This window comes from Cydia fagiglandana, chromosome 3 (assembly GCF_963556715.1).
Source record: "Cydia fagiglandana chromosome 3, ilCydFagi1.1, whole genome shotgun sequence".
NCBI lineage: Eukaryota > Metazoa > Arthropoda > Insecta > Lepidoptera > Tortricidae > Cydia > Cydia fagiglandana.
Window position 1 is genome coordinate 18,243,436 of NC_085934.1, and position 13,279 is coordinate 18,256,714.

Consider the following 13,279-nt stretch of genomic DNA (forward strand, 5'->3'; position numbering starts at 1 on the left):
GATACTCAGCCACACGTTTGCAAGTGAAATCAAAATTGTGAACAAATTATTAGAATGTCTTTATTAATATTTATCATGAGATCAGTTTTTCCTGTTTCATGTTCCGTAGGTTGGGCGTCTTTGGTGAGGAACGAGTAGTATTTAGTGGTATTTTCGAATTAATTTTCTACAATGAAGCCCTGAACGAGTGATAATACTAAATGGTTTAGAAAGAATAATTTAGACAGGCATACAACGCGCTTGATGGTAAGCAGTTACCGTAGGTAGGCACAAACACTTCTTGTGTCTTTGGCGAGATACGAGTGGTATTTTGTGGTATTTTCGATTTTATTTTCTACACTGAAGTTCTGAACCAGTGTTATCATTAAATGGGTTCACAATTATGTAGACAGGCATACAACACGCTTAATTTTAAGCAGTTATCGTAGGTAGGTACAACTGTTCTTGTGTCTCTTGCGTGTGACCTCAAAACCTAAACATATCGCCTGTGTTACGCAAAGATATAAAAGCAGATAGTGTTTAAAGGGATCCCGGTCATGACCGATTCCTTATTGAATCTCGGCATCTGGCACCCAGCAGCAACTGTGTTCAAGAGACATTCCTATCGCATACCGAATAGTGGTGTGTCGTGGACTCGACGCGGACCTGTTGCATTGCATCTCTCTAACATGGAGGCAAAATATCTTAATTCAAATTACACATCAAAAAGAAAATTAGTAGCTGTGGTAAATATAAGCAACATTTTCTTAAGCATAATTTTCCATAACAAAACGTTTAAACTAGAGAGAAAAAAGTGAATATGGGAAAAAAGTCATCCACTACCCCTCAAATTAAGTTTTTGATATAAATCACACGCACACATTTCCTTTATCGCTTGTCGTATTGAAATAACACGTCTACTTAGCTTTTTCTCTTTATGCAAATTTCTAGGTCATGATACTCTGGTTCGCTCCAGTGCTTAACTTTCACGAGTTTTCGCAACATTGGGAACGCATAACAGCAAAATTACTTGCGATAAATAACCGTAGCTATCAATTCGCAGCCTCCCGGTTGTAATGAAAGTCGCGATTGCTCTATTTGTTGTCCTCATAAACAAAATCCTCCTTTATAGGGGGATTGCAAAGATTTTACACACCCGACCCAACGACAGCTGAATCCCCTTTACGCGAAAAACGTCTTTACAAGAATCACCATCCGTACGGATGGAGGAGAATTTTCACATTTTAATAAAGATGAGGTTTCTTTGGAGGTAAAGCTACAAGCAGGTAGTGATGAAACGATGTCGTTATTTTGATTAAATTGGGCATTGTTATTAGTTGATGTTTTACTGGGTTCTGTTTATTATTCCGTGACGCGTTATTCCAGTAGGTTACCATGTTACGATAGTGACATGATCTATGAATATTACTTAAGTTACTGTTTGCTTGAGTGGTTAACTGGTTAATACCTCTATTGTTTGTTTGGGTGATTCGACGTAAGTCCCGGAAGCCACAGAAGTTTAAGAGAATGCTTTCTCAAGTAATAGTTACGCTAGTTTAGATTTCATGGACCATAATGTTAGTTGGTCTTGGGAATCGAAATCTGTAAAACAAAGTTGCCAGGAACTTGAATGATGAATTGAATTTGAAAGTAGGTTAATCGGGTATGTCGAAACGAAATAAGTCGCTGAGATTAAATTTCTTTGGAGTTTACAAAAGTTAGAAGCAAACATTTGTTATTTGAGAAATGTCGTTTTATTGCGTATATTTTGTTTACCATTTCTGCCTTAGTATTTTGTAACAAGGTCAAGGTCAACCTTGTGTTGATTATTCTGTGATATGTATGTAATTTTAAAAATATTAATATGCAAATGAACATGTAACAGAAATTCAAGATAAATTTAATACTATCACTGTGTTTAATTTTACGTTGGAGGAGGATGTTAATGAAAAATATTTCTTTGTTACAGAAAGCATCGACAAATCTGGGGAAGATCCGATAGTATCCGCCCTCAGACCATACGGCGCAGACAGTGATGACGGCGCTATCAAAGACTTCAGCCAGTTCCAAAAGTTCTTCGGAAACTATTCCTCCGCCCACTACACCAAACCCTCAGACGTAACCCTCACAGGACACTTGTTAAACCTAGAACATAGCTACGACAATGAAACCCAAAAGATAGACACACCCGAAAACGTAAATACAGCAACCAATGAAACTGTAGATGTAGAAAACATCACTATATCTAGGCCTGTACATGAAGACGTTGTTACTAGATTCCTAAGGTTAATAGAAACCCAGCATTTGTTGGGAGAAAACTGTACAGCGGGGACTGATTTGAATTTAGGCGAAGGAGTTGTAGATAGATATGCTCAAGAAAGATTTAGGATAGAAGCCGATGTGGCTGTGAATAGGGCGAACATGCTGACCAGATTATGGAAATATGCTGGTCCGTCAGTGATGCACAACGAATACTTGCTGCATTCTAGTGTATTTTCTATGGTGGAGTTTGATGATGATATTTTTGCTGCGGGGAACTGTTACGATCAGTTTCAGTATAAGGATTACCAGCTCTTTTGTCCCTTCGCGTACCGTTTGCCGGAGGGGCCAATATTGGCTAAAGACTTGGCCGTGGAGTACAAATATTTGAGCAACACGTCTGAGTGGTTCTACATCGCTCGCAAAAATGCCGAGCGCGTGATACGCAACTACAATCAGTTTCGCAGAGGTGAGTTATTACAATTATGTTTTATTATTTAGTTCTTAATTTCAGAATCGTTATGAATTTAAATCTTCGATTTCTTTACCATCGGTTAATACAAAGGCGTACTAAGACGTTTACATGATTTAGTACTCTACTAGATCGGTCTGTGATATCAGTCGCAAATGGTATAAACACTGGTTTGTATATCAGAGGCCCATGTTACTTTTGTTTTACTAAGTAACCATGTACCTAAATATTATAATGATATTTATAAGATTTTGCAGTTGTCGTTAAACAACTTTCTTGACATCGGTCTTAAAGAAACTTCTCGATTTGCAAATACATTTTCAATGAGCCATTTCTAATTTAAAATAGGTACCTAATATACCATTGTCAATAAAATTCTACTGGTATACCGATACAAGTTTAATGTCGCCCCTATTGAGGAACGATAATGTGGCACCTTTTTCCGAATACGTTTACTGATTTAGCAAGTTTTACATTTAGCATGAAAATGCGTAGAACATAAGAGACGATCGAATGAATGCTAATTTCTTTAACCCTTTATAAGGCCCGTTGACAGGGACGTGCTATCGCAGAATTTGTTGCAGCTATCAGAAGCCTACATTTCAAAAATCTATTTTAAAAGCAAGTTGAATATTCAATTAATGCAAACGATTTTGAGCCCTATTATTAAAACAGTATGGTTGAATTTCTGATTGAGCGTATGTGGTCGATATATCGCCTCTGCCTTATAAAGGGTTAACCCTTATCTTGGCAAGGCTCAAAATATCTTAAATATAAACATTTTTTTAGTTTTTCGTCACCTATTGAGCATACTAGACTATTAAAAAATAAAGAAAAAAATCCAGGATTTTCCAATTTCGGAAAATCATATGTATCATATTTGATACAGTGCCAATCCGTCGACAAAATAGTTACCTACTTTTTAGAAGAAAAATGCGGATTTTAATAAAAATAAAACATGTAATGCAACAGAAATTATCATTTATTGCTAATTAAACGCAATCCAAAGCATCAGATAACTATTACACCTGTAAAAATAAATTATATCTACGAATACCTGATCACATGGGCGGAAAATTTGATCCCGTAAAGTTTCAAAAAATCCTTCAGCAAAAAGTTGAGTAAAATATGAAAAGTAAACAAATAATTTAAAAGTGAAAAAAAATTTTTTTTTTTCACTTTTGGGGCATTTTTGCCATGCACAGATTTTTCCGTGCTACGGGCTACGGCGTAGCAATTATGCTACAGCGTACGAATATACAGTTAAATAACATCTAGTACTTAAAAAAATCAAAGTTCAATGACTAAATAATACGACAACTAATATTAAATACTTGAAACATGTTTTGTAACCCCACAAATATAAAAAAATAATAAAAACCTGTAAAACTATTTTGACGTCAACTTGGCAATGTATTAAATGTAATACAATCCTTTCGATATGTACATTTCTGAGTTCTTGGCAATGTATCAAATATAATACATAACAGTTTTATGTCAGGTTCTGTGTATTAAATGTTTTTAAATTCGAAAGCATTGTAAATATTTATGCACTAACAGATAGTAAATGCATCAAAATGTAGATTATGGAAAAATATATACTAATCTAAGAAATAAATGCAAAACATCCAGTGCGAACCGAAATCTGTTGTTTCCGTGGCGCCATGTTGATTATTACTAACTAATTTACAATGACACTTGTGTCCATTATTTTTTTCTATAAGTAAGGAGGGTACCTCGACTTATTGAGGGCATAATTATTTTATTAGGTACTACAGTGAATCTGCTAGATTTTTTTAAGTTCCATGTATCACGGGTGTTACGTTGCCAAGATAAGGGTTAAGCAACAAAATAATTTACATTAAAATACGTACGATAAGTTTTAAAACAAACTTTTGAGAATCTTACCTAATCAAGGTCATATTCAATCAAGTTTCTTTCATTTTATATCAGAAGTTCATTTTAAAATTTTTCTTTGTTTATTTTCTTTTTTAAATTGTATTCGGGTAGTTTCGGAAATTGGGTAATTGGTCAGTCAAGTGTAATAATTTAGTTTCATAACTTTACTTACTGCGAAACGCACTAACTTTACTTGAAAACGGACTTTTCTATTTCCTTTTGTGTTAGAGTAGGTAAGAAGTTTTATTTTATCATACCTTTGTTTTATCCTCTAGCCGCCCATACGTCAAACCTTGCCAAGCAAAATTAAATTTTATTTTGTCAACACAAACTTCAAATTAGAATGGAACAGCACCTCTAGCACAACTGGCCGCGACAGGCGTGAGAAGTGACAGATCGGCGCGACTTGGCGGCTTGTCGCGTGTTGGCAGCACAACTCACGCGCGAGAGCCGCGACAAACTCGCGATCAGGTGTCACTGTCAGAAAATGACAACGATCGGGACTTTGAAGTAAAATCCGTAGCACAACTGCCTATTTTGAGACAAAATATTCTCTCGTCTTTATGTCAATCCGCGAGTCGAAGTCTACGCGACTTTATAACGCGACTCGCTCTCGCGAGTGGTTTGCTTGTACTTTTTTTAACTAAACTCATGATAATTATAACTTAAAAACAAGTTTCATATATTATGTAATAATATAATTTGTATAATTACTTATTGCCCTAAGGAATAAGGAAGTATGGAACAATCACTAAATGCGCTTTACGCACTCTTATATTGATTATGCACGGTGATACCTACAACACCCATCATGTTTACAACTTTAATTTCAAACAGCTAGTTTTTAGGTACTCAATTAAGTAATTAGGTACATATGTAGGATTTTTAAATTTCAATAAAATTCAGATTCGTAAGTTTGTAAAAGTAATCCTAAGACTTCCTTACACAAAACTTTCATCAACCTAACAACGGAGCCCGCTTGCTTGTACATAAATGAAGCCGATGAGGTGGGTAGGTACAAATGTTCAAAACAAACTATCCAACATATAGTTAGTCTTAGTAGTAATATTTTGGATCACGGTTAGATGTCTAATTTCAACAATCTCTTACTATTTAGGTACCGTTTGGAACCTTCCTCGACTTCAACAAAACATACCTACATGTGGCCTGTGCCCGCTGCATCGTACTGTAACAGAATGATGTAATACGTGGCTATAACAGGATCATGTCCGGCTCAAAATCATGCTTTGTATGAAATATTATCAGTCATCACCCACTAAACCATTCCGTCCCCTGCCAACACCATACCGTGACGTGACTGGACCGAGCCGACCAACAATATTTTGAAGGAGTTATTACGTTCATGTCATAGTCTGCGTAGGTAGCATAGGTACGGTTATCATATGGTCTACCATATTGAAACTCCTCTAGATCAAACCCGTGTTCTAGATGTTTCACTTCATGTTTGACAGGGCCTGATACGATCATGCTAGTTGCTGTCAGCATTAGGTATGAAGTGGGCCTTGGGGAGCTAATTAATCATGGCTTCTAGGAGTTCTAGGTACTTACCTACCTACTTTATTTTTGTTTCTTTTCAGGTAAAAATACAGGAGAGAAAAAAAAACAATATTTAAATTAATAGTATATTGCTTTGTCTTATATATTCTTGCAATATTCGACTTCTTATTATTAAACCTAATATATATTAACATCTAGAACCACTATAGAGAAATTGTAAGAATCTTCTTTATTACCCTTGAAAAGTATTTTCTCTCTTCCTTTTTCTTCGACATGCGGCGTAGGACAATTAAATATCACCCTGGAAAGAAAATTGGTTTATAAACAAGACAGTAAAATATGGTCATGACTTCATCGAGGACTATGAAATAAGCTTCTCATATCAATTTGTCAAATCATAAACAGTTAGGTACACAGTACACACACATGCCATCCATTATTGGCACAAGAAAAACTATATGAAACTTATTTGAGAGTTACTGTGGCAGCTTAGTGTACGCCATAACCATTAGGGTTATTATTAATAGTTCACTTCGTCGGTGGTGTTCTTAAAGCTAAAGCGCTTCTCACATCTTAGTAAATTTAGAAAAGGGGACAGCTCCGCGTTTGAAACCTACAAGCTTGCCTAGTGTGTTTCTTTTCCTGAATCTCCACTTCGGGTCCCGTTGGCACGTTCCTGTTAATAATATTTTCCTTTGGGTGCTGGGATATCAATCGTGTCTAGGATAATGCTGAACTAATTCTGAAAAAAAAAACACAATTTACAACAGGAATATGAGAACAAACCCAATAATAGCAATTCCATTATTATAGTTACTTACAAAAATATTTTATTTAAAAGGTTTATTAAACAGAAATTTTTAAACAATATATATTTTAAGGAATATTATCAATATTAATTATATAAGGCTCTATTACTTACATTTTTTCATATTTTTTCCCGTAATTAAATGTGGACAAAATTTGAAAGTTCCTTGACTTTGACAAGAAAAACTTAACCATCGACAAAAAACTAGATTTTTTTACCACCAAAGAACGAATGATTTAGCGCATCCCTGGTTTCCGATTCAGTGTTGCCACTTGCAAATATCGATTTGTTTAGACTTTGATTTCGCCGGGTAACACTGACGAGTCGCGCCGCGACTTTGAGTTCTCTACGCGGCTGTTGCAGTCGCGGGTACAAGTTATGCTATGGAAATCGACAGATTTGACAGCCGCGGGAATGGCGACTCGAGTCGCGGTCTAAGTCGCGGATGCAAGATGTGCTAGAGGTGCAGGAGACCTTTTTATAGGTCTCTAGGCGGCTTATAGACGGAGGTTATACCTAGTTCCGAAACATTAATTATTTGTCACACTACTCACACTTGATGACCAGTTTTCCTTTGCAGTGCATATATGCAGTGTCTAACATACCAATAACTAACCGATTCTAGTAAAATTTTCAAAGCAGGTTCGATGATTAGGTAAATATAGTTCTTTTGTTGACTCAGTTTATGGAAACGTTTTAAAATTGCGAAGCTATACATTTAACCAGTTTTAAGTTAAGGCCATAACACACTATCGCACCGCACCACGACCTTGGTGCCGCGCACCCATAAGTGAGGGCGAGAAAGAGATATCTGTTTCGATAGTGTGTTACCACTATTATGCACGCGAACTGACAGAACCACTAGTTTAACTATAAGTCATTTAATTATTGTTATTTTTTTTACTTTAATTTAAAAATACCGCATCCGGTTCCAATATATAATCCGTGTACAATAGTAACTTGTATTCGACGTTTAATTCCAAGTTTGAAGAGGCGATTGAGCATCAGGAACCAATTGAAACAAGTTGAAGTCTCGAAAGTAAGCTGTAGAGGTTAGATTCAATAGAGGCATTGTATCTTACTTCAAAGTTGTTGGTTACTTTCAGTTGAAGGCGGAAAAGCTTAGAACATTTAATAACTGGAGTCGCCTTGAAGAGCTTACCCCTCTGCCGAAAAACTTGCACAATTGTGCAAACTTTTATATGGATTGAAATGGCTATTTGTACGTTACGTACAAATCATGTAGAAATAGCAATTGACGTTCCCTCCCCCGCAAAAATCGACACACTGTTTCGTACAGAAAATGACAGCCATGACGTTTCCAGTTACCAAATGTTCTAAGCTGAAGAGTGAAGGTTATTCTCGGGGTTAATCTGTTCCATGTAATATGGAAGCTAGGGAAAAGTTATTTTAACTATCATATTGTTATTAGTGAGACCAATATATTTATGATGATGATTTGGATTAAATGTCCTTTTTAAAATAATTACCCCAGCGTCAAAAGTTTTGACGACCGGTCTGGCCTAGTGGGTGACCCTGACCCTGCCTGTGAAGCTGATGGTCCTGGGTTCGAATCCCAGTTAGGGCATTTATTTGTGTGATGACACAGATAATTTGTTCCTGAGTCGTGGTTGTTTTCTATGTATTTAAGTATTTATATAGGTACTATATATATCGTTGTCCGAGTACCCACAACACAAGCCTTCTTGAGTTTACTGTGGAACTTAGTCAATCTGTGTAAGAATGTCCTTATAATATTTATTTATTATTTATTTAATTTAAAGAGATCTCTGCTAAAAACAATTGAAAACAGAAGGGGAAACATGTTGGGGCACCTGATACGTCACGATAATTACATAAAGTCTATAATTGAAGGCAGAATAGAAGAACAGAGAGGCAGAGGAAGACCGAGACGTGCATATATTGATCAGGCCAAAGAGAAAATTAATGTGGTGACGTATCAGGAACTCAAAACAGTGGCAGAGAAAAGAACGGAATGGCGAATACTCCACCGACAAAAGCTAGGCTCTTAAGAACAATGATGATGATGATTTATTTAAGTAGGTACACTTGCGGTATTGTGCCATACATTCTAGGAGATAACTTATATAGACATTAATGTAATGTTCAGTGTCGAGATACGAAATAGCCACACTACGTTCCAGTCACTTAATTTCGCTCAATCTCAATCAATCTGGGTGGAGTGACCAAGCGATTTGGTTTAACGCAAGATAGTTTTGGGACTAAGAAAATATTTTATAACCGATAAAAAATTTCGGTGACAAAAAATTTAGTTAGAACATACTCATCAAAATACTTTAGGTTCATACGTAGGTACATCTTAGATTTTTTTTACTTAGGTACTTTATTTATGTAGGTAACACAAGTAATGTTATAGGCTAGCGGTGCCTCCTTGGAGATTACGTTTAGGTACAAGTACCAGCAATGCAAGATTGTAGCTTACTTTTGCCGATTCGTGCGAAATCGGACGGAATCTTATAGCTACATTTGGTGGTAAAAGCACCCTGTGTTCTACTGATCTATGTAGGTATATAATTATCGATGTAAGTAATTTTTCATGCTCGGAGAAACTTGCCCGTCGTATACATTTTACGTTGGCATATTGTCATAGTTGCCATAAATCCTTATAGTTCCTAATACAACCATGAAAATTTGTGGTGGTGTTGGTTTTTACAGTACCTAGGTAAGAGATAATTTGTGAATGGTAAGTAAACCTCTGTTAAAGTTCAACGCAAAACTGAGACATTAGTTCCTAAATGGACATTAAAGCGTAGTCACCCTACTAAACCTATTTCCACCAATTATCTAGCTGTCCGATGCCCAGTCTATTTCCTTTCCTTTATGAGTCCATTTCTTCGAGCACTCTATGTCTTACATACAGATAGACAGTCTAACAAGGCACTCGGGAAAGAAATGGAAAAGAAATAATAAATAAATAAGAGAGTGGAAGAACATTGTACTATATAAGCGAGAGTACCGCGGAACGCAATAAAAATGTTCTTTGCCAATCCCTTACCTGTAGACCTGTACGTACCGGCAAATTTATTTTCATTCATCATTTTTTACGACGACCAGGCCCCAATTTCACCACGGCGACAGGTGCGACAATTGTAAAACATCACTGTTGCTGATGTCACAGGCATCCATGGGCTACGGTTACCGCTTACCATCGGGCGGGCCGTATTCCCGATTACCACCATCATTGTATTATTAAAAAAAACTTTATTACATCGGAAAAAAACAGATATTTCTCTTGCTACGTTTATGACAATTGTCACAAAAAACACTACAATTGTCACGAAATTCCGACATATAACTCATTTCCTGTCAAGATTCACCGACAATTCTACAAATATGTCGACTAGAAAAAATTATTCTTGTTTCACAACATAATCGTAATACATACAATTGTAGCAAAATACCTGTCATGTTTGTAAGTATTTCTATAGAAAATATTTTATAAAATTGTAATATGTCACCTATCGCTTGACAATTGTCGCTCGACATATGTCACTGACAATTGTAGCCGTGGTGAAATTGGGGCCAGGAAAAACTGTGGGAAATATTTAATGAACGACATGGCTTTAGGATTAATATAAAATCTTCTTCTTTTCGTGTCGAGGTTCCATTTTTTATACGATGGATGCCCAGTAGGCAGCGGTGTTAACAGCCCTGGCTGTCGCGTCCCTCAGATCCAGTTCCGAGCAGTGATATGGGCATGCGGGGCACGCCAGTAGATGTGCCATGGTTTGCGTTGCTGTGTCGCAGGTACACTGAGTCGAGGGGCTATGAAGCATTCCCCATTTGGCCATGTTTTGCCTACAGCGACCAACTTGGGACCTGAGCCTGTTTAAGGACTATATAAAATTTTAAGATGACATTAAGACTGTAAAGGAATACGTCATTTGCATGCAGAAAATGTATGAAATTAAATATAAATATGTATTTAACCGTCACGGAAGAACAGTGTAGGTAGGTAGGTGGTGGTAGGTTCATAATAGAAAACTTGTAATGTGAGATTTTATTGTTATAATTACTTTGTATAATTTTTAATGATGTTATGATGTGGTCAATATTTATAATTCTATTGATATAATTGTACAAGTGCAAGTGCAATTGGTATAAGTACTGTAACCGTTCTTGTGATATTAATAATAAATAAAATAAAGCTCTCCAAACGGACTCTACGTGTTGGATCTATATCCCGTAGATACAAATAAAATAAATAACTAAAATAAAATTCATACACACCACACCTAGGTAGGTGAAATGACCATTTAGCTCACTCTTTCAACTTTTATTCAAACTGGATACCCTGTCTAAGGGGCATGGCACCCTGCCTCCAATTAGCCCGATGCTCCGACGTGCAAGAAGCGGCTATAATACGCGCATAACGTTTTCTCGCTCAAACTTCGGAGCGACGTGCTAAATAATCGGACGCAGTGTGACATGCCCCGAAGTAGTTGTAACGATTGAAACTAACTCAGTATCTAGCTGAAATCTGACGTTCCTTTTATTTAAATCAGTTTTTAGCCTTTTAAAAGAAACAGGTCGTAGAAAGAAGATACGCATTTTTTTAGTTTTAATTTTAAGTTTTAATTTAGTTTTTATTTGTTATTTTAAGTAGTTACATAACAATATACTATGGACCTTGTTGTCTGAAAATAAACGCATTTTAGTATATAATGTTTTTTATTTTTTAAATGAGTTGACGACTGTGACGTAATTCAAGGTCACATTATCTAACGGAATAGTTTAAAGTTCTAGACGGGACATCCAGGCATCCAGCTTGAATAAAAGGTTACTCTAAATGTTATGAGCAATTGCTTTATTCTATTTAATCAAGGCCCGTTTACAGGGTTCAACACCTACACATACAACGACACTGCGCACACGGCGCGCGTGCCCGACGAGATACTCTCCGTGACCTACGAGGACGGGAAGTGGTCCAAACCGTACTACGACTGCGGCGGCGGCAACATCTGGATGCTGACATACACAGTGCCTTTCTTCGGATACAACAATGGGACTTATTTTTTCAAGTAAGTGCTTGATATCATTGACGTATAATATTTAAGGACGGACGCTAAAAATGGTACTAGTTCAGCGGTGTTCACGAATTCCAGCCAATCGTGCAGTCTAAGGGCCAGTTGCACCAACCACATTTGACAGACTGATCAACATCAGCCTGCGCGCCCTGAAACTTGCCATACATAAAAATTTAGCGAACTCTTTAACGATACGAACAGTTTGGTGCAACCGACCCTAAGTCTAAAGACCAATAGCGCGCGTAATACGAACTCATTAACTAATCGCGAGCGCGATGCGAACTCATCAACCAATCGCGTTGTAGCGGTGTCACACCGCTGTTACTGGCCTGTCATGCCTCATTATTATTGCCCGTAAAGCCAGTCCCTAGATACCTATATGTCAATAATTGAAATGACCAAATTTTTCTGCATTGTGTGTTGCTGTTGTGTTAGGTACCCAGATCAGTTGTGGGACCGACTATACCGAAAAAACCCTCGGGAGTTGTAAATTGCCCCGGAAGCCAATTCAAACACATAATTTTCGCTAATGCGTTCGCTCGTGCTCGCTGGCATGTATTAGCTCAAACGGAACGCAAGGGTGAATGATAACATAATGACACCACTTAGATATCTACATGTGTCATTTTCGCGAATGATATAACATAATGAATAATTACATCATATATAGTGTTAAACTAAAACACAAATCTTCTCTTCTTCTTCCTCGCGTGATCCCGACATTTTGCCACGGCTCATGGGAGCCTGGGGTTCGCTTGACAACTAATCCCATGATTTGACGTAGGCACTAGTTTTTACGAAAGCGACTGCCATCTGACCTTCCAACCCAGAGGGGAAACTAGGCCTTATTGGGATTAGTCCGGTTTCCTCACGATGCCTTCACCGAAAAGCGACTGGTAAATGTCAAATTATATTTCGTACATAATTTCCGAAAAACTCATTGTTACGAGCCGGGGTTTGAACCCGCGACCTCCGGATTGCAAGTCGCATGCTCTTACCGCTAGGCCACCAGCGCTTCTAAACTAAAGCACCAATCATCATGAAATAAAGGATTTAATATAATAAAACAGACATAACTTGGGAAGCTTTACTACGACGCCGCCATTGCGGCGATGCTCATCTGTCAGTTCTTGGCGCGCTATAGTGAGGTGACCATTTCCAATACCGATTGTTAGGCTTCACATGCGAACATTATCGGTTATGAATAGATATCATTATGACAACATAATTTACGTCTGAATTGGCCGCATGGTCTGAAGAATGTCCGAAACTTTG

The 13,279-nt window shown here is 37.2% G+C and overlaps 1 protein-coding gene across 1 annotated transcript in view; it reads left to right on the top strand.

Moving 5' to 3' along the window:
- The window catches only part of LOC134680305 (metabotropic glycine receptor), a 185,437-nt gene that overhangs the window by 80,931 nt on the left and 91,227 nt on the right, over nt 1-13,279 (top strand). The window contains exons 2-3 of the mRNA XM_063539414.1: nt 1,949-2,707; nt 11,815-11,998. Coding sequence (XP_063395484.1) covers nt 1,949-2,707; nt 11,815-11,998 — 943 coding nt within the window. The remainder of the gene's footprint in view (nt 1-1,948; nt 2,708-11,814; nt 11,999-13,279) is intronic.